At 40.4% G+C, this 22,362-nt stretch overlaps 1 protein-coding gene across 11 annotated transcripts in view; it reads right to left on the bottom strand.

The window, feature by feature from the left end:
- Nucleotides 1-2,757: 2,757 nt before the first annotated feature.
- MEF2C (myocyte enhancer factor 2C) overlaps nucleotides 2,758-22,362 on the bottom strand; it is a 204,210-nt gene continuing 184,605 nt past the window's right edge. For 8 of the 11 annotated variants that reach the window (XM_058168396.1, XM_058168406.1, XM_058168395.1 and 5 more), the window contains 3 exons: nucleotides 19,077-19,206; nucleotides 17,357-17,492; nucleotides 2,758-8,132 (listed from right to left, as the gene is read on the bottom strand). In XM_058168396.1, the coding sequence (XP_058024379.1) occupies nucleotides 7,811-8,132; nucleotides 17,357-17,492; nucleotides 19,077-19,206 (588 nt within the window). In that variant the 3' untranslated portion in view covers nucleotides 2,758-7,810. The remainder of the gene's footprint in view (nucleotides 8,133-17,356; nucleotides 17,493-19,076; nucleotides 19,207-22,362) is intronic. The other 3 variants (XM_058168402.1, XM_058168405.1, XM_058168403.1) reach the window with 1 other exon arrangement.

The following is a 22,362-nucleotide window of genomic DNA, read 5'->3' as shown; positions in this document are numbered from 1 at the left end:
ATGCAGCAGCACAACTTGCCACGCACAATTCAACAAATACAAGTTAAATTAATGGCCAATAATAATAAAATAAAGTCAATCCAGAAATACAAGAATTACAATAATTTTGATGAAACACAGTCACCTATAATAAATGTAACCGACTGAAATGATTAATACAGTGTTGAATTGTTCTGTGGTAAGTGAGTTGGCTGTGGTGAGTTGTCCTACACCCACAACTAGGACATTTGGCTGAAAAATGTCACCCAGCAGAAAGCAGTAGCTTTTACCATCTTGAATGAAACAATTGAGAAAATGTGTATTTAATGTAATTGACCAACTCATGTTTTTAGTAACTAAAGAAATAAAACTGAACAAAAAGAGCAACAAATACTTGAACATCAGATTTTGGCTATGTGGGGAAAAATTCACAACAGACATGGGAGGGAGGAGAGATAAGGAGAAAGAGGAAGTTGAAGAAGCCAAGAAACGGTTACAAGGATCTGGTGGAAGTTTCAAGGTGCAGAAATATTTGTCTATTGTCTTACTAGCTTCTGGGCTTGGCTTAGCCCACTTAGCAAAGAATAGATCTCCAGAAAAAATGGTTCCTTGCTACATGTATTTGCTGCCAGCCAGTTTGTTGGCAATGTGTTTCGAAAATGCATGTTCTAGCACGTTAATTACATAGTAGCCCCAGAATTATCTGCATATTGCCAATAACTTCCTATGACTTTATAAAAGGAAAGCAAAAGAAGAGGCTTGCTGGCCACCTTGCTCAATCCCCTGCTTGGTCCAGCCAAAATCAAGGATTTGAACTTCCTCGATAGTAAGAGACTCTGTAGCATTTACTTGCATAATGAAATCTCTCAATAACAGCTTCCAATCCATTTCTTTACTCTGCTGAAAGTTCTAATTTTGATCTTTAAAATATTAAATGGCTAAGACAGACCTGAGAATTCCAAGGATTGCTTTTCCTCAGGTATACTGGATGACATCACCTTTCCTATGTCAGATGCTGTTCAAACATCAATTTTGACAGACTGTTTCAAAGAGATTTACGGTACACCTACTTTGCTGCCAAAGATCTTAGGAAAAAAAATTTCCAAGACACTTCCAGCTTTTTTATATTTTAAACATCTGTTTACACTTTTTGATGTCATTTCAGAAACAGTTTTAATAGATCTTGATTGCAGGAGCAGTTTACCTGTTGACGTATTTTAATATTTAGATATTGTAATGTTCTGAAAATGTAATACATGAAAGGCTGTTAATATTGGCATTAATACTGCATATTCCAAATGAAAAATGTTGTTGCTACTTTTTTTTTTCCCCGAAAGTACAGATTCTCTCTAATAAAGTATTCTATCCACCTTCAGATCAATTTTCCTGTAGCTTCACCACTGTATATAGTAACTTAGCCCACCTTATTAAGAAGATACTAATGCTTGCAGAAGTGCAAAAGGTGGCTCAGTGGCTAAGATGCTGAGCTTGTCAATCAAAAGTTCGCCAGTTCAGCAGTTCAAATCCCTAGTACCGCATAACAGGATGAGCTCCCGTTACTTGTTCCAGCTTCTGCCAACCTATCAGTTTGAAAGAACATAAAAAATGCAAGTAGAAAAATAAGGACCATTTTTGTTGGGAAAGTAACAGCATTCTGTGGACATTTGTCATTTAGTCGTGCCGGCCACATGACCATGGAGACGTCTTCGGACAGCGCTGGCTCTTCGGCTTTGAAATGGAGATGAGCACTGCCCCCTAGAGTCGGGAACGATTAGCACATATGTGTGAGGGGAACATTTACCTTTACATGCTTGCATATTTTTGAAACAAATCAAACTATATATTTTAAAATTTCTGTATTGCTAAGATAGCAATAAGGTAGCATATTACCTGAATAGATACTGCCGCCCATTAAGATCCTGTCAGCAGTGAGTTAATATGACAATGGAAAAAAATACAGAAGAGTTGCTTTTAGAATTACAACATGTCTTGTCTGTATATTTAAACTCTTGATTTGATATGTCATGGATGTCTAACTGAGGCAAAGACTATTTAATTTTTTAAACAAAAAAAAAATGCACCACAGACACTGTATCACTAAGAAAGCCAGTAATTTTACTGATTTGGCTGCAAAATACAAATTATACCTTATGTCCAGCAGGAAGAACTTCTGATTTTTTTTGCCCATTAATTTATTTATTGTTCACTACAGACAGCTGATTAAATCTCTTGAGATACACAGGTGTGATTTTTAAATTTGTTATAATATCTTGTCATCTAGTGGCGACAAAGTCCAGCTTATGCCGCTGTGAGCCTCTAAGCTTAATATTTCTTGCAAAACGCTTTTATATGCCCATCAGCAGGAGAATATCACTGATTTAATTAAAGCAAATTCCCAGGATTAAAATAAAATAAAGCAAAAGCAAATCATCTGAAGCAATCCAAGTCAAATATTTTTAGGTTAAGTGAGTTTCTTTTACCACTGGCTGACACCTTTGACTAAAACTGAAGTATGGACCAGTTTGAGGTACAAGCAGGGACAGCAAAACTAAACAACATGATTATACCCATTGTGATGTAGAGAATTTGATACAAAGGGTACAATTCTACACTTGGATTGCTCCACATCTTTGGTTAGAATATGTTCACATAAGCCTGTTACTAGTCTTCTCAACTGACACCAATGTTCCACCAGCCGTTTGAGGGACTCATGGTGTCAAGAAATGGAGGCCACAGACATTAACTGCAGATGGCATAAAATGGGAGCAGAGGAATATGCTGGGTTTAGGCAATAGCATTTATTGAGGTTTCAAGTGGCTTTTTGGGACATAAAGGCAAAGTATTTGCCTTCTAGAGGCAGCAGGAAAGAAAGAAAACCAAATCAAACCAAACCACACTGTTGCATCTATGAGGAAGATGGATAAAAGCTAAGACAAAGTCAAACAATACAAAAAGGGGTTCTTGACATTTTTGAAAACAGCATAGCAGTTGTTTTATTCTTGCATTTTAGATTTGTTTGGGGAAAAAAACCCTCTGAGAAACAGCAAATATCACTGTATTATTAAAAATGTTAAATTCCACTCCTGGAAAAAATAGAAATCATTTGGTTACCAAAAGAAGGAGGAGGAGGAGGAGGAGGAGGAGTAGGAGGAGAAAAATAACACCTGTTGATAAAGCACTAAAGTGATTTTTAAAATCTCCTTTTCTGAGAAAGGCATCAATGCATACAATATATAAATGTGTGCTCTATTAGCTTTCCCCAACCTAGTGTTCTTCATATATGGATTAAAATTTTCATTTTGACCAGCTAAGATATGGCCAATGCCTATTTCCTTTTCGGGTAGGAATTTTACTGTGACACTATATTAAAAAGGCACTAGATTTGGAAAGGGTGGTGTATATCATATACTGTCATCAGAAAACAGGCTTCATCCCTTCATTAATAAGCTATTTCCAAAATAAAGATCAGCTTAAGGGGAGAAGAAATTCTTTTGACTATTGCATGTTGCCTTTGATTTTGTTCTGCTCAGGTTGAAGAAAGTCTCAATCCTTTTATGAGGCACTGCCCCAAAACTGCTTAAATACAAAAGAATCATACCATGTCCCTCCATTGTAGTTTTACCAAAAATTGTTAAGGTATAGATAAAAAGAACAGTTAAGGATTGACTGCTAAAGCTTTTAGAAAGTAACATCACCATTAAACATTGTGCTTCTTTATTAATTAAATCCATTTACAAGGTTCAGTTAACCCTAGGATTTGTGCCGCTATATTTTAATTTAGCTCAATAGTGGAAAAAGGAAGAAATACTAATATCCATTCTTGAACCATTCAATTCAATTGCCTGGCTGAGTGGGAGGAGCTTATTTCCATTGGTTCACATGCACAGAACCCCTCAATTCTATAGGCTCAAGAGTAATTTTATGTGTATATGCGCATGGCTGTCACTCTCACCCACCCACATTGACAAATGACTTACAACCATACTGGTAAGCCAAATATTATTTCTTTCTTTTTCCTTTTTTATGGCCACATACATATTGCATATTTAATTCCTGTTGAAGATGAATGTTCTCAAGTGGTGGTAAATGTTAAAGTGAAGAAAATCATTTGGAACCCTGATTGAAGATAGAAAAATCAAACATTGGCCCCATTCTCACTTCCTTTAATGTACGTGTATCATTGTATCATTGATGGGATTAATGCATTATCAAAGCAGTTTTTCTGTTATCTAGAACAGGGATCTCCACCTTTGTCAACTTTAAGACTTATGGACTTCAACTTCAGCAAAGTTGGCTGAGGAATTCTGGGATTTGGAGTCCACAAGTCTTAAAGTTGCTAAGGTTGGAGACCCCTGTTCTAGAACATACATGCAAATGATATGGCTTCAGCATACTCCCAAGACTTTCTGGGCTAGCATGAAAATCATAAACTATGATACTACAGTTGTGGTATAGATAATGTGGTATCATTATTACTGATTTTGTTAAAAGTGAACAAAGCCTTACATCTATATTTGGTTGGTATCATTAATCAAACAGAGTTTTCGCAACTTGTTTTCAGGTGTAGACATCTATGCCTCCATTAACATTTGCCAAAGTCAGTTTGTTTGCTAATGCTTGTCCATGACTCTGGAAAGGTATCACAGATTAATCAGCAACTGGGATTAAGTAGTAAAACAGGGGTCTCCAACCTTGGCAACTTTAAGACCTGTGGACTTCAACTCGCAGACTTCAACTCTGGAAGTTGAAGTTCACAAGTCTTAAAGTTGCTAAGGTTGGAAACCCCTGTAGTAAAGAGTGAATAGCCCTTCAGACTTTTCACTCTGCTTTATATTAATACTGTATCAAAATGAGCAGTTCAAAGAACTGCATCATAAGATGTGCTTTGACTCTAACATACTAGAAATTACTCATATTTCTTCCATCCTACATTTCTACCCTGCCCTCCTGTCCTAAGAAAGAAAATAAGCTACATCACTTGTAGTGTTTACTCAGTCGCTCGCTCAGTTCAGCAGGGTGGACCACCAAAACCTAATTTGCATGACAGATCTTAACGCTCCAAGAAATATAAACAATTATAAAGAATAAAATAAACTAAGTCATATACAAAGGGATTCTCCTAAAGCAGGGGTCTCCAACATTGGTCTCTTTAAGACTTGTGGACTTTAACTCCCAGAGTTCCTCAGCCAGCAAAGCTTTGCTGGCTGAGGAATTCTGGGAGTTGAAGTCCACAAGTCTTAAAGAGACCAAGGTTGGAAATCCCTGTCCTTCAGCACTGGGAATCCAGATATACCTTTCACACATTATTTAGTATGGGGAAAAAAATCCTTTCCTTTCAAGAATCAATCTCAGTATGTGTGAAGGAAGGAAGTATTTAAAGCAAATGACATAGCTTTCATGCATTTTTATGCCTGCTAAATTATAAATAATATGTGCTAATGTCAAAGATAAATTAGATACCCTGTTCAGGCATAATTTTATTCTGATATTATTCTTAATTAAAAATATGGATAGGAATTACAGGTAATGTTAGCTTTCTCCAATAAGAGGAAAGTAGAACAGAATGGATGTTGTTCTGTGGTGACCAAACCATTTAAGTTAAAAAATTATAATAGTAAATTTTTATAGCAGGGCTGATTGCTCAAAGAAAATACAGCAGCCACTACATTTGAATGGAACTGCGGAATTCAGCTCTAGTTACTCAACATGATGCACATGCTTCACATTTTAACCAACTAAATACAGATGTCAAAATAAGCTCAACACTTTCAGTGGTCCATACATTCAGCCATAAGTCATCAAGTGTTGCATAGCAAAATACTGAGTAAACCTATATTCAGTCATCTGGAAACAAATCCCTTTGACCTTATTGGATTTATTTTGCAGTATACCTGTACATGACGGTATTATAAGTAATGTAATGCATGTATAAATTCATTATTGGACATAAACAACTCAACATTTATAGCCAGATTGAAGTTAGAATGGTGACCTTTTGCTGCTATTCCTGTCCTCAATTACTCTGTATGAAAGAGTACAAAAAGTAAAGAATTACAGAGTTGGAAGGACTATCTAGGCCACAGTTTTCCTTGATCACATTTGAACCTGAATCTACCTGTAGTTCTGAGATAACCTACTGAATGCTGGGCATAATATATGCAGTCAGGATACCAAATTTGGGGTAATTGTTATGGATTTAAAGATTATGTTCAATTTAGTGCTACCCCAGGTTTCCATTTTGTTTGGGATTGTGAAAGCTTTCTCAATTGCCTCTTACAGCCAAACAATTGCTAGTTTTATCAAATGTATAGAAACAAGACAAAGTTGAGCCACATTGTGATCTAAGGGGCAGAAAGCCTCAAGATACGCAAAACATAAATAAGGTAAGAAGAACATTTCAAATATATGATGAAACTACCCAAGATGCAAAACTGACTACCGTTGTATTAGAATGATATGGGCTGCTTTAGGAACGGAAAATCCTAATCGCTTGCAGATTAGCCTTCAACAGCTGACTGATTCTGTAAAATGTATTCTGATTAGAAGAAAAACTAAAAGGAAAAAAATAGTTACTTAAATGTGCAACTGCACAAATATAATTCCCCCACTATTAAGATAACAAAAACTTCTGCTATTACCATAATTATTATATATATTAGAAAGCTATACACAAGCATGTTAATTTCACAGATTTTTAAAAGATTCTTAATATTTTATATAATTAGAAATACACATTTCAAAAACAAAATTTCTGCAAAGAGAAAACAATTACCTTGGTTAGCAAAGCATGGAGTTCTTCATGGCTTAGGGTAGTGCTTTCTATACAAAAAATCCCCCTTTGTTTCCTTCAGGGCTGTTTAAAATATTGGCAAAGCTATGAAGGGGGAGAACACATTTTGGCTTATGTAAACTACAAAAAGCCACAATGCTTTGCAAACTCTGTCTTACTTTTTAATATGAAAATAAGGAAAATGTAATTTACATATTTTTTAATATTTTTATTTAATAAGTGTTCCAGACCCAGAATTTTAAAAAAATTAAATAGGTTAGCCCTCACACTAAAAAAAAGAAGAACCCCAAAACATTTTTTTCCCACAAGTATGGTCCTCTTTTAAATGATTTTGATCCGTTTAACTGAGTGCCATACTCATACAATATGCCAACACATTTGTGAGCATTTTCAGATACACTAAGTCAGGGGTCTCCAACCTTGGCAAGTTTAAGACTTGTGGACTTCAACTCCCAGAGTTCCTCAGCCAGCAAAGCCTTAAACAAGCCTTAAACTTGCCAAGGTTGGAGACCCCTGTACTAAGTGAGCTAAAATTTTCCTTCTTTTCTTTTTTTCCCTAATCACCCGATTTCTGGGTCTCCCAAAACATCTGTACAAGTTCTATTTGTTGCATAACAGCCACTTTCTCTCTCAGTAAAGATTTGCCCAGGATTGGGCAAATGCCTTCTCTTTTCCCCCCAGTTTTTGGCTATTTACATGTAAATAACGTTGAACCTGCAACATGACACTATCTATTGTAACATACATTTTGCAAGGGAGCACAACAGTAAAAAGAAGTTAACCTTAAAACCTATTTTGTACAAGTGATCTGTTGTACAACTCAAGTGCGAAGCATCTCTTCAGCATTGCTGTTTATCTTTTAATATGGTATCACTGAGGCAATTTAAAAGTACTTTTACAAAACAGAGTACCTGACTTTCCCCCCCTCCCCACACACAGCACATATAATGCATATTGACCCCCCTCCCTCTTTCCCCTTAAGGTATAGCACACACACGCACTGCAAGGGAAAAAAAAAACCTCTAATAGCTAGTAAAGTTATCATGTTGCCCATCCTTCAGAGAGCCGCATGCGCTTCACGGAGGGACTTTCCCTTTCGTCCGGCGAAGGTCTGGTGAGTCCAATGGGAGAGTGGAATTCATTTCGGTGATCTTCCCTGTCGCTTCCATCGTAGGAACTACTACAGCTGCTCAAGCTGTCAACAGGAGATCTTCCCGCCTCGTGGCGCGTGTGCTGTGGATATCTCGATGGCGTGGTGGTACGGTCTCTAGGAGGAGAAACAGGTTCGGACTTGATGTTGAGGCTTTGAGTAGAAGGCAGGGAGAGATTTGTATTCTGAGATAAATGAGTGCTAGTGCAAGCTCTGTAGGAGGAAAGGAAACCCAGTTACAGACGGAGGAGGCAGAGCCCCCTGAAATGCACACTTATACAAGATATCAGCTAAGAGACAGACAAACTCATCCCTGAACAAAGCCAAGGACTGTGTGTGTGAAGGATTGTCTCTCTAGCTGCGGGATACGCCTGAAAGAATGACTCCCCTAAGATGGTCCTTGCAGTTTCTTCTATGGATTGGCCAGAACTGCAGCCAGGATGATTTTACCTCAAATGGAAATAGTGTCAGCTGCACCCTGCTGTTTTTGAAACCATGACTGATTTCTTAAGGTATGACTGTATGTGTGTGTATACAGAAAAGTCATTTAAAAAGATGGTCGGCTGTATGGCAGACTAGTGTAGATTGCTTACAATTCAACTACAAGAGCAACTGGGGTTGTTCTATTCAGCATCTTTTGGTTTTTCTCATGGCTTTCAAGACAACATAGGTTCATTCTTCTGGACTCTGGTGAGTGTCCTGAGGTGTATGGCGACTCATATTGGAAAGAGGTTTGAGCAAAGGTTCAGGAAATTCCCTATCGAAATCTGTGTCACCCTAAAGGTAGATAGAAACTAATATTCATTTTTAGTATAAGCAAAAAGGTGATGCAAGATTGAATGCAGAAAGTTCTGATTTATTCTAAAGCCCTGTTACATTAGAAAAAGTCACCAAACGAAACCATGATTTTCAGTTAAACACCACTAAGTTGTCTGTTTGCTTATTGCTTCCTGTATTTTTCCCTCTGTCTTCTCTTGGCAATGAGGAAATTGGAACCAAGAGGGTTTTTTTTAATTTTCATATTTTCAATATAATTCAATATAATTTTAATCAGTGTTTCTCAATCTCAGCAATGTTAAGAGGCAGAGATTTCATCTCCCAAAATTCCCTGGCCACCTTGTGGATAAATCCTGAACCACTAAGTGTTCAAAATGTGCTAATAGCTATATTAATGGCAATGACGTGAAATGTCCTCAGTATGATATCTCAGCTTCATTACAGCCAAACATAAACTTCTTACGTATTTATAACAATGTTTGAAATTTCTATCATAAACTACTAAATGTCTAAAATAGACTTGTTTTCCAGATCCAGAAGAATGTTCATGGGAAAGAAAAACGTTATGTACGTAATTTCCCAGCTTTATGAATACTTGTCGATTGTGCATGGCAGTTGTATATCGCTCAGAGCTGACAGGGCACATTGAATGTTCTGCCGAGGAATGAAAGGCTATGGCATAAAGGAGGTATGTCACTTGAGCATAGGAGTTGCACGTTTTGAAAGACTGGAAAGCCCACATGCTCAGTCCTAACCCTCTAAAATCTTTGTGGCTGAACACAAAGTGAAGGACTGTAGCCAACTGTTCTCTAAACTCCGCAGAAAAGCAAAACAATGCTAGATATCTATCCTTGGAATGATGTGGCAATGCTTTTATCATTAATTGTCACAATGTTTAATAATGAATGGCTATTGTTAGTCAACAAAGAGGAAGAGAAATGCTGCAATCCGTAATTGCTTTCCTCTGCCCTGCATTCAGCTGATTTTGTCAAAATTGGTGCAGTTGTTTAATGGACAAGCATGTTGGCCCTACAGTTGCAGTTGTGTGAAAAGCAAGCCAAAGGGTAGAATTGTCTTGATTTTACATTCTTGGCAATACCTGAAGTTAACACTGTATATTGTTGGGATCTGTTAACTATTGGAAATTAGTTCAATTTGCTGTGTAATGAATATCTTTATTCGCTGTGGAAACTAGGGGCGCTAATTATAAATAAGTTAAGGTCTCATACACAGTTTTCTTGATTTCTAAAAAAGTAAAAATGTACACTCCTAAGATCCAGCTTATATACTAAATTGGATAGAGCAGAATTAAAAGAAGTATTCTCTTTTCTTGCGGCCTAACAAACTGCTATTTAATTTCAGATTAAATTTGATTTACAAGATTTACAGAAGGAATTGCCAAGTGACATTTTCTTATTTTTTTCAGTTAGAGTTCCAATTTTTGACAAATGTAAAGTAAATATTCATAGAATAATGTACAGGTAAAATTAGGGCAGATATTTTATGGCTGCACTAGAAATAGATGATAGTGTGTGTCAAATCTATGAAGGTTTGCTACTGGTTTAGCATTTAATTATGAACCTTGCTTTCTTTGTGAAACAGTTTGTTTATGTTATGGTGTTCAACTGAAAACAATTTGTTCACTTTAAATGTTTAGGAGCATTTTCTATGTTGTAATGTATTTTTTAGAAACACTAAGATTAATGCACAAAGAAAATTATTATGAAGATTATAGGAAATATTTAATAGACCTTTCATAGTAATACAATTTTCATTTCTTACATACAAAATAATTGGTATAATCCACTTCTCACTGAAGTGAATGGCAGCATGTTTAATTTAAATAGGGCTGAGCTACTGTTTTCAATGCATTCTGAAAGAAGGGCATCTCACTAAATAGGCACAGAATAGCCTTTTGTTACAAATAATCCTTGATTTATATTGTTCATTCAACAATATATTCAAAGTTACGATGGCCTTGGAAAAAAGTGAGTTATGATCTCTATGTATACTTATGACTGTCACACAACTCCTTGGTCATGTGATCACAACTGGGATGCTTGGCAACCTACCCACAATTATTATTAATTGAAATGTCTTGCAGTCATGTGATCAAAATTTTCAACTTTTTTTGCCTTTTTTTCTGGCAGAAAATGCCTATTGGAGAAGTTGGATTTGCTTAACAACCATGGTCATTCACTTAATGACTGATGTAACTACTGTTCTAAAATCAGGTCCAATTCTACTTGCAATTGCACTAATGTATGGTGGAAATTCCAACTGTGGACATAAATTGAAGAATATCTGTAATACACTCATGTCTCCAATCACTGAAAAGATATTCAGCCTTGACTATGTGCAGTTCAGATCATAGGAAAAGGGAACATTATGGTTTGCTAGTTTTCTTGTTCTACTGGATTTGTTTATATTTAATCTTTTATAAAGAGTTTCTGGCTTTTACAATAGCATAGTATACATTAGTATAGGCTTTTCCCTCCTGAATTTGCCACTAGAGGGCAGGAATGCATATTCTTTCACTGGGAAAATGAACACTAGGATTGCTTGCTGGCAACCTTTTGAACATTTATCATAGTATAAGTGAAATAAGTGAAATATCTGTGCCTCTTCTAAAATGCATGATGCTCAAGCAAATGTGGATTATGTGTGGGTCAAGCTGGTAGGTCAGTTGGTAATACTAAGCAGACAGGTATTGCAAAGGGCAGTAAAGTCTTAAAGTCTGAATGGTTAAAGGCTCTAGTTCAGGGGTGTCCAAACTTGGTCCCTTTAAGACTTGTGGACTTCAATTCCCAGAGTTCCTCAGCCAGCTTTGCTGGCTGAGGGACTCTGGGAGTTGAAGTCCACAAGTCTTAAAGGGACCAAGTTTGGACACCCCTGCTCTAGTTAAAAGCAGAGAAGAAAAAAAACAACAAGAATTCTAATATCACTGTGCCTACAAGGTTATGATACAATCAGGGAAGAGATTGGGGAAAATTTATGTTAATAGATTTTGGAAAAGAGATTAATTCTAAATGAATTGCTTATCTGCTTTCAAAGTCTGAATTTTTGGCATGTAATTTCTAGACTCAGCTCAAGTAAGTGGTAGGTTAGAATTTATGCGAGCTTTTCCTCAGAAATGATGGAAGAATGCCTTCTGTCAAATAATCTACAGGATTTTTTTAGATATTCCAGTCATCTGCTATCACCTGGGATGCTAGCTATTAAAACCTCCGCATGCAAAGTACAGGTACTCCTCAACTTATGGCTACAAGAGGGCCCTAAAATTTGTTGTTAAGCAGTGTGGTCACGTGACTGCATCCAATTTCATGACTTTTTTTCTGCTGCCATTTAGCGAATCCCCGTGGTTGTTAAGTGAGATATCCCATGACCACAGCTTCTCCATTGACTTTGCTTATCGGAAGCTGGCTGGGAAGGTTGCAAATGGCAACCATGTGACCACAGGATGATACAATGGTCCTAAACGCACAAGAGTTGCCAAGCACTCGAATAGTGATCATGTGACCATGAGGATGCTGCTACGATTGTAAGAACAAGGATGGGTCATAAGTCACCTTTTTTTTCCAGTAGTGTTGTAACATCAGTTGCTAAATTAATGGTGGTTATGTGAGGATTCCTTGCAGGGGATTTACTATAGTCCTTTTTTCACCATTTACAATCATCCATGATAGGATGATATCTTGTTGCTAATTGCGAAGTTGTGTCCGACCCATCGCGACCCCATAGATAACGATGATATCCTAGTTAATGGACTATGAACAGACTGACGGCCATTTCTACCTTATTAAGACCTTCTGTAGAATCATTTTCCATAGGTTTACCATGGAGGCTGCCAGCCTGTTTACCTGGGCTTATCATCTTCATCTGGTTCCAGCTTTATTTGTCCTCTTTGACATCTGGACATCCGTTGGAGGATCCATCTTTTAACGTCTTACCATCTGGGATGTTACCATCTTAGCACCCTCACCGATTCGTACTTTTCTATGCGTTACGCTGCACATGAACTCTGCGCCTGCAGGTGCCCCGCCGCAGGAATGGCCTGCCTCACTACCAAGGGCCGGCCTCAATGACGGGTCTTGGGACCCACAGAGGTGGCATGCGAAGAGGAAGAGCCTTTGGGGTTTTTAGATAGGGCATTTTAAGGGGTGGAGGGTTAGGGCGGTGTTGGGGTAGCCCGTCGAGGGAAACCAGTCTCGCGCGCTCGTGGCGATTATTTAGTGGGTTCGGAGGTTATGGGGGAATGTGTTCCTTTTGTGAGGGTGGTTCCATTTGCACGGTAAGTGGAGGGGCAGATATGGCGGAAGGGGGATCGATCGGTCTAGGGGTCACGCGTTCGATGTCTGCAAGCGATCGCGTGCCCCGATCCCTCTGACTTTTCCCGTTCCCCGGATGGTCAAGACCCTCAGAGCCTGGGCCTTCGTCTGATGTTATGCAACGCACGGTCCGTGGCCAATAAGGCCCCCCTAATACACGATCTTATCCAGGGGGGCGCCGCGGATCTTATAGGCGTTACGGAGACCTGGTTGGGCACTGAAGGGGGCGTGCCCCTGGTCGAAATGTGCCCACCGGGTTTCCGTGCATTCCATCAGCCGAGGCCCAGGGTAGGGGTGGGGGTGGCGGTTGCTATTAAAGAGAGTCTAGAGCCGAGGGAGACCACTGTACCTCAGATTGCCGGGTGTGAATCCTCTTGTGAGATGGGGTCATAGGTGTCAGATGGGCTTGCTGGTCACGCACCTGGCTCCTTGCTGCGTGACAGCTGCCCTGCCTGAGCTCCTGGAGGTGCTTGCCGGGTGGCAGTGGAGACCCCAAACTTTTAGTCATGGGGACTTTAACTTGCCATCTGCCGCTCGCCATCGACAGTGGCTCGGGAGTTCATGGCTTCCATGACGGCCTTGGACCTGACTTAAGTAGTTGATGGCCCCACTCACATCGGGGGTGGCACTCTGGATCTTATGTTTATCTCTGGTCAGTGGTTGAAGGATCTGGATTTGAGAGATGTAGTTATAGAACCTTTGTCATGGTCAGATCACTCTCCTTCGCCTGGACTTTCTGACCGCCACTCAACATCGCAGGGAGACGGAACCACAACGCTGGTTCCGTCCCAGGCGCCTGATGGACCCGGAGAGGTCCCGCACGGAGCTTGGGCCACTTCCTGAGGGTCTGGCTCACGGCACGCCAGAGGAACTAGCCGCAGCCTGGCAACGGGCTGCGACTGGAGCTTTAGACCGTGTCATGCCTCTGCGGCCTCTGACCCGGCGCAGATCCCAACCGCCCTTGGTTCTCCGAGGAGCTGAGGGGATGAAACGCCGGAGAAGACGCCTAGAGAGCTCCTGGAGGTCTAGCCGCTTAGAAGTTGATCGGACACTAGTTAGGTCCTATACTAGACCTACCTAGTGGCACTGAGGGAAGCGAGGCGTTGCTACGCCTCCCTCATTGCGCCGGCAGATAACCGCCCAGCCGCCTTTTTCGGGTGACCCGCCCTCCTTCACCAGGGGAGCGGGATGACCCGCTGCAGGGACGTGCTGAGGAGTTTAACGGTTATCTATACGATAAAATCGCTCAGCTCCGAGACGGTCTAGACCAAAATTGCGGCGATTCAGATGAGGCGCCTGAGGGTGGTCTTGGTGACATTTGTTGGGATGAGTTTGACCCTGTGGCCCCGAGGACATGGACAGGTTGTTGGGTAGGCTGAATGCCACCACGTGTTTATTGGACCCGTGCCCTCCTGGCTGGTGCTGGCCACTCAGGAGGTGACACGAGGCTGGCTCCAGGCGACATGAGTGCCTCCTTGTTGGAGGGAGTCTTCCGCCGCCTTGAAAGAGGCGGTGGTGAGGCCCTCCTCAAGAAGCCCTCCTGACCCGCTGTCTTAGGTAATTATCGTCGTCTCCAACCCGCTCGCGGCGAAGGTTGTAGAGAGTATGGTGGCATATCAGTTTCCTCTGCACCTGGATGAAACTGTCTATCTAGACCTGCTCCAGTCCGGTTTCCGCCCGGTTACAGCACGGAGACGGCTTTGGTCGCGTTGGTGGATGATCTCTGGAGGGCCAGGGATAGGGGTTGTTCCTCTGCCCTGGTCCTATTAGACCTCTCAGCGGCTTTCGATACCATCGACTATGGTATCTTGCTGCGCCCGGTTGGGGATTGGGAGTGGGAGGCACCGTTTATCGGTGGTTCTCCTCCTATCTCTCCGACCGGTCGCAGACGGTGTTGACAGGGGCAGAGGTCGGCCCCGAGGCGCCTCACTTGTGGGTGCCGCGGGGTCGATTCTCTCGCCTTCTGTTCAACATCTATATGAAGCCGCTGGGTGAGATCATCAGTGGCTTCGTGTGAGGTACCAGCTGTACGCTGATGACACCCAGCTGTACTTTTCCACACCGGCCACCCCAATGAAGCTATCAAGTGCTGTCCCGGTGTTTGGAGGCCGTACGGGTCTGGATGGGGAGAAACAGGCTCAAGCTCAATCCTCCAAGACTGAGTGGCTGTGGATGCCGGCATCCCGGCACAGTCAGCTGAGTCCTCGGCTGACTGTTGGGGCGAGTCATTGGCCCCGGCGGAGAGGGTGCGCAATCTGGGCGTTCTCCTGGATGAACGGCTGTCTTTTGAAGACCATTTGACGGCCGCTCCAGGAGAGCTTTTCACCAGGTTCGCCTGGTGCGCCAGTTGCGCCTTTCTAGACCGGGATGCCTTATGCACGGTCACCACGCCTCGTGACGCCTCGCCTGGATTACTGCAATGCTCTCTACATGGGGCTCCCTTGAGGGGCATCCGGAGGCTTCAGTTGGTCCAGAACGCGGCTGCGCTGGTGATAGAGGGAGCCTCGGGGCTCCCGTGTTACACCTATCCTGCGCAGACTGCACTGGCTACCTGTGGCCTTCCGGTGCGCTTCAAGGTGTTGGTGACAATCTTTAAAGCGCCCATGGCATAGGGCCGGGCTATTTACGGGACCGCCTACTGCTTCCAAATACCTCTCACCGACCAGGCGCTCCCACAGAGAGGGACTCCTCAGGTGCCGTCAGCTAGGCAGTGCTGCCTGGCGACACCCAGGGAAGGGCCTTCTGTGGGGCTCCCACCTCTGGAACGAACTCCCCAGGACTTCGTCAACTTCCGGACCTCCGAACCTTTCGTCATGAGCTTAAACGCACTTATTCATCTGCGCGGGACTGGATTAGATTTTAAAGTTATTGGTTTTAAGGGGTTTTTTATTATTTATATTGTTTTTAAATTAGGCAATAGAATAAGTTTTTTAATTGTTGTTTTTTAATTTGTATTTTAAAATTTGTATTTTAACTGCCTGTGAACCGCCCTGAGTCCTTAGGGAGATAGGGCGGTATATAAATTTGAAAAATAAATAAAAAATAATAAAATAATAAATAATCTTAATTGGCTTGTCTTTCACTTGGGACACACTTCCAGATTGAGAGAGTGGGGACTATATGGGAGGAATACTGATTTCCCCTTCCTACCTCCTGCTGTTTTGAGGCAGGTCAAGAAAGAAAGAGGAAGAAGGAAGCCACTTTCAAGGGAGCAAATGGATTCTGACCTCTGTGCCTTTGGGGCAGCTGAATTTGGGCTGGAAGGTTATTTCCTGGCCAGCCCAGGTCAGGCCAGCTGCTTCTAGCCTAATGTAACATAGCTGAATGCGTAACAGCCAAACTCAGAGAGCACCAAGGACTTCACATTTCTATCCTGAGCTTCATATGTTCTCTTCTATTGGTAACATGAAAGCAGCTGGATGACACTGGACCTGTCATTTTCTTTCAGCCCAACTCACTCCACAGGATTGTGGTTGTGGAAAAAATAGAAGGAGGGAGGTGGATCTGTTCGCCACCTTTAGTTATTTGTTAAGATAATAAAGGTGGGATGCAAATAAATAATATAAACATGGCCAAGTACAGCTAATGTTGAAACTCTACTACCAAGACAATTTAATCCCATAGACCACCTGTTGCCTGATTTCATTAAACTGCACTCCTCCCCCATGTTAGCTAATGACAAAAAATGCTGCACCGCAATCTATCCGTATGCATGATGCATCTCTCCCTCACATACCACAGGCCTGCCATTTATTATGTGTTACCCTTGCCTCTCATATCACTTTCTACTGACAACCAGCAGAGTGTTATCTACAGAAGAAGGGACAGAACTCGATGGAGGCCACTCTCTTGGGCTTCTTGTAAGACAAAAAGAATTCAGTCAGTCTGCCAAGACTATAGCTTTGGTTCCTTTCAAGGTGCCTCATCTCCAGGCAGGGGTGAAATTCAGCCAGTTCTATCCGGATCGGGTGAACCGGTAATGGCAGCTGCGGGAGGCTCTGCCCACACAAATGGACGTCATTACGTTGCTTTTTTGTGATGATTGTAAGTCTCCGTGCATGTGCAGAAGGCTTTGTGCAGAGGGCTTTGTGCATGTGTGGATGACAGTGCATTCGAGCAGAGTGAGCGTGTGTGCAGTGGGTGCATATTTGCGAACCGGTAGGGAAGGTAAATGAATTTCACCCCTGTCTTCAGGGTACTAGAAACTCTGAGCTTCCTTGTCCAAACACTTATATAACAAAAAAACAGGGTTATTTGGGGGGAGGGGGGTGGAAAGGAAAGAGATATCATGGGTCTTTTAAAAATAATATGATGCTTTGAATTCTGACTTACCCCAATTGGCTGAGGGCAGATGGTGGCATGTTGTGTAGATGTTGCTGCTGCCAGCCAGTTACTGACCCCAAGTGGAGAGCACTGGCTGTGTTAAAGCCAGACAATGATGACAAATCTGCACTACTTAGCGAATACTCTGAATGCAAGAATAAAAAAGAAACATACAACAATTTCAAAACGAAGAAGAAAGAGTTCAAAAACTACGAACAAATTCTCTCCAATTCTGTTAATAAGGCATTGTAACATCTATTGCAGTTGTGGTATTAAAGGCATTCCCTTCTCTTCCCCACTCAATGTGCGCACAATTGGCGGATACATGCAAGTGCATAAACTCAGTTTACTATCAGGATATAGATACTAAATATATGATTTTCTGGTTCCTGGTGAACTTTCAGTTTGTGAACTTTTGTAATATTAGCACACAGTTATCAAGGCCAAATATGCAGCCTACAAAGTTAGCTTACTTACTTGAATGGGAAACCTATGACACTTCAGATATTGCTGGGCAACAACTCCCAATGATATGGCCCTGCATAGCAATGAATGCTGGGCACTCTAGATTAGTACCTACTGGAGGACTACGGTTCCTCACCTTGATACTGAGAATGGGTCAAATATATGAGCTTTAAAGGAGATTACTATAAAGTGCAATCAACATTATATTAGCCTTGGATTCTTGGAAGCAGCAACCTTAGGCCCTGGGGTGAATTAGTTACTATGTTCCCATGGACTGTGACCAGTGGTGGGATTCAGCCAGTTCGCACGAGTTCGGGAGAACTGGTTGTTAACTTTCTGAGCAGTTTGGTGAACTGGTTGTTGGAAGAAATTATTAGGGCAGAGAACCGGTTGTTAAATTATTTGAATCCCACCACTGACTGTGACCTTGAATACACATTCAAGCCTGTAAGTGAAAAAAAGGTATACAACTCAGTTTTTGCACTGTGTACCCTTCAGACCACGGGTCTCCAACCTTAGTAACTTTAAGGTTTGTGGACTTCAACTCCCAGAGTTTCTCAGCCAGTAAAGCAGGCTGAGGAACTCTGGGATTTGAAGTCCACAAGCCTTAAAGTTACTAAGGGTGGAGATCCCTGCTCCAGACTCACATTGGGTTTTAGAGCCCTAGTCAACAGAGGACGGACATACTTCAGCTTCAACTTTTGGGGGGACCCTGAACTGGAAAATGCCTCCCCCTTCCAGATAAGGATTAGGTGCAACCATTCCTGGCTCTGCCAGTCCCTGCCTATTATACAATAGATAATTCTGGAGTGGTATGCCCTCTTCTCATCATCGTTTCCTATCAAGTCTTTTCGATGTACAAATGGATTTCTACATGAATGTACAAATAAGACACTGTGGAGTCTGCAGTTCAGGTAGGCATGGAAGCATTTCTGCTCTTTCAAAAGTGTATGATGCAGGTAAGTTATACCTACAATGTGCCAGCAGGCATCAATTAATTATGAAAGTGGGAATGTAAAAGCACTTTCTGATAAAGAAAATTTAAGTGGTTCTTCAACTGTCAAGTGTGAATGAGTGATTCTTAAGCCACTTAAAAGCAATTCTTGTTATGATGCACAACAAAAATGAGACAGGATTCTAGATATTTTTTCATTTCATATTACCACAAGCATCACATTCATAACTACTTGGACTATCTTGTATATGAATATCTGGCTTTTTTTCTCATTTACTCTATAAAGCTCAGAATTATGTGGAAACTTACCGGTACCATATGTTGTTGAAATGGCTGATGGGTATCCGCCCATCCCTTGCCCTGGTAAAGTAGGAGTTGCCACGGAAACCACCGGAGTAGCCAATGACTGAGCAGACTGAGAGTTATTTATCCTTTGATTCTTTTAAATGAGTAAAATAAACATATTAATGGAAGGATGGAAAACATTTGAAACAAATTATATTTAGAGATTGGATTTGTTCCTATGGTACAAAATTGCATACAGATTTCACTACATTAATCATTTATCATGTCGCTTTTATGAACTCTGCCAATCCCATGATTTATCAGTTTTTCAAGAGACCAGTTGTCACCATAGTAACTCATTAAATCAGAATCTCCTAGGTTACCAAACATATAAGATTTTTCTCCTCCCCCCAATATACATTAGGAGCAGCCAGACTAGGAGGATAAGAATATTTAATGTGTAATCATTTAGGTTTGAAAAAAATTGCTGAAAATATAACTAAAAATATGATGCTACCCTTTCATCCCAGTTTAGTTCCAAGGAAGCCTCCTTGGAACTAAACTTAAAAAAGTGTCCAAATAGGATGAGTTATGCCAGATGTTAGTAGAGGATTAACTGTTGAAAGCAACCAAATTATGCCCATGATACATGACTTTTCTATGGTTTCTGTTACAATTTGGGGCAAGTGCAGAAGCCTACTTACATCACAGACCTCCTTAGGTGAACTGGCTGCCTATGCTTAAAATAGGCAAGCTAGATGATGAATATGCAATACTGCATGTTCTATTTTCTCCAGCAGATGGTGCCATCGTCACTTCATTTTTAAAAATGCTGAAACTTGTATGAACCATACTATTAAATATACCTTTACCCTGCATTTTTTTATTGTGGGACTCCAACATGTACAAATCAAGATTGGAAATTTAAAGGCATAGGCCATTTAATAGAAACATTAAAAAGTTTGGGCATTCAAAGGTGACATTACTGAAAGAACACTAAATCCAACCTTTTTAAAATTGTTGCTGTACAGCAGTTAAATACAAGACTTTCAAACAACTTTCGAGCCCTAGAAGATAGATGGGGTAGACTTCTATTTGTTTTTGAAGAAAAGTTCCATTATATTTCAGCTGTCAACTCAGTAGGGAAAGGAAAATGAATTATTTCTGCACGTCTTCAATAAACATTATCCCCACTTACCAAAAGCAGATCAACATCCTCAGACTGATAGCATGAGAGAGGAGGATGAATAATTAGCAAAAGCAAATATTCTAAAGCCTTCTGCTTCCAATACAAGAAGGCATAGCTTCACAATGAATACACAGTAGAATTGGCTATCAAGCAAGTTACGTACTCTAATATAATCCCATTAAACATTATTTAAATTCCTATGTTTAGGAGGTAAAGTCCGGGTTAGCTTCTTCCTTTTTCTCTTAAGAGATGAAGATTAATCTAAGGGTGTCACACCCATGTTTTTGCTTTCCTAGTCATGACTCCATCTGCAACTCATACTAAATGACATCATTGTTGCAAAATATCTTGCCAGTCAGATGACCACTTGGAAAGTATTACTAGTTTAGATGTTCCTAGAAATAAAACATTTGATGGAGATGCTTTCTGAAGGTCAGCCACACAAGTAATTCAGCTTATCCTATTCCTTCAAGAAGATATAGTTGCACTGATGGGTTTTAGCCAAATGGAAACCACAAAGTGGATAAATAAATGTAGCAAGCTGGTAGTTTTAACACAGAACTGTTTAAAATAGTTGTCAATTTGATTTAGATAGAGCAGTATCCTTGGCATTACCTAGCATTTCTTATCAGAGTTGTTTTTCAAATAGTCCCACTTTTAAGGATTATATGGAAAATTAACCTCCTATATTAGGGGTCTTCAACCTTGGCAACTTTAAGACTTGTGGACTTCAACTCCCAGAATAAGAACTCTGGGAGTTGAAGTCCACAAGTCTTAAAGTTGCCAAGGTTGGAGACCCCTTCCTATATGCTTTCATAGAACATAATGAAAGATACGGGTTTAATGCACAAGGATAATATAGGTGTTTAATGTATGTGGACAGGGCATGATAACATTAGTAATGAAGAAATGTTTTAATTAAAATGCTGTTTATAATTATTGTAAGATGTAACTTTTGGGTTTCAGAGTTGCAGAAGTAAAGATACACTTCTTCAGGTTATTACTTTGTGTTTCAATTAAAATGTAAAGTACTGTTTTATGATAATGTCCAAGCATAGCTTCAAAATGCTATATATGGTGATAAAAGAAACTATGAAATCACAGAGAACAGCAACCGTTTAAAAATACAATTGGAAAAAAAAAACTGGCTATAGTAGTGGCACTCACAAATCAAAATGGCATAAAAGTATCATCATTTGAACATAAATTCCAGATTCAGATTAGTGCATTATTTTGATTTTTGTCAAAATACAATTCTTGTAAAATTCATTTCTGTCTTATCTGCACCAAGCCTTATTGAACTCAGGGAGACAAATCCTAATTAAGTTTACAAGGAATTGAAGCTTTGGTTTGTTCCCTGATTCAGAGTATTATAAATGGTTGCCTTTCCCCTAGGAACAAGCTATAATTTTATATAAAATGGGCAGCTCTTGAGAACAAGAGGAACAACTAGCAAAGTAACAACGTTACAAAATATTAAATATTGGATGTTTGAAAAAAACAATATTTTTATGAATTTAATTCATTTATTGCATATGATTTTAAGCTGCCTCTATCTAAGTGGCAGGTATCACTTATATCAAGTCCTTTCTCCCACACCCTTCCAATAAAAATATGTAAAAACATCTGGCCAAAATGTCCATGCCTCCAAACCTTAATGGTTAAGGATGTGTGCCTAGTTCAGTCACAGCACAGAAACAGTGAAATACTGTGAAAGCACATGCAGATGTATAGATTTTCCTAGCAAGGGGCCAGACTGCACGGAGAAGCTAAGCACTTCCTCTTCTGAAGAGCTCTAGAAATAGAAGGAAGTGTGAATCCTCTCTTGCGACTTATATGGAAGCTACAGTGAGACATCGGGGTTTGCTGCAATCATTCTGAGCATAGGACACTTTGCCTCGGTTCTTCTTCTGAACTTTGTCTGAACCAACTCCAAACTCCATTAAGTGCATTGAGGGCAACTCTTTCTCATTTTTTGCCTAAACATTGAAGATGTGAATCTCACATCCTTGAACTGTCACTATGGAAAAAAGTACACCAACATAATTTTTAGGTTGATTAAAAGGGTAATAAAGACAAATAACTGAATAATGTATATATAATCAGTTATTTTGTGGAAGC

The sequence above is a fragment of the Ahaetulla prasina genome, chromosome 2 (assembly GCF_028640845.1).
Source record: "Ahaetulla prasina isolate Xishuangbanna chromosome 2, ASM2864084v1, whole genome shotgun sequence".
In the NCBI taxonomy this organism is placed as follows: domain Eukaryota; kingdom Metazoa; phylum Chordata; class Lepidosauria; order Squamata; family Colubridae; genus Ahaetulla; species Ahaetulla prasina.
Note: the sequence above shows the minus strand (reverse complement) of the source record. Positions and strands in the feature narration are given on the sequence as shown.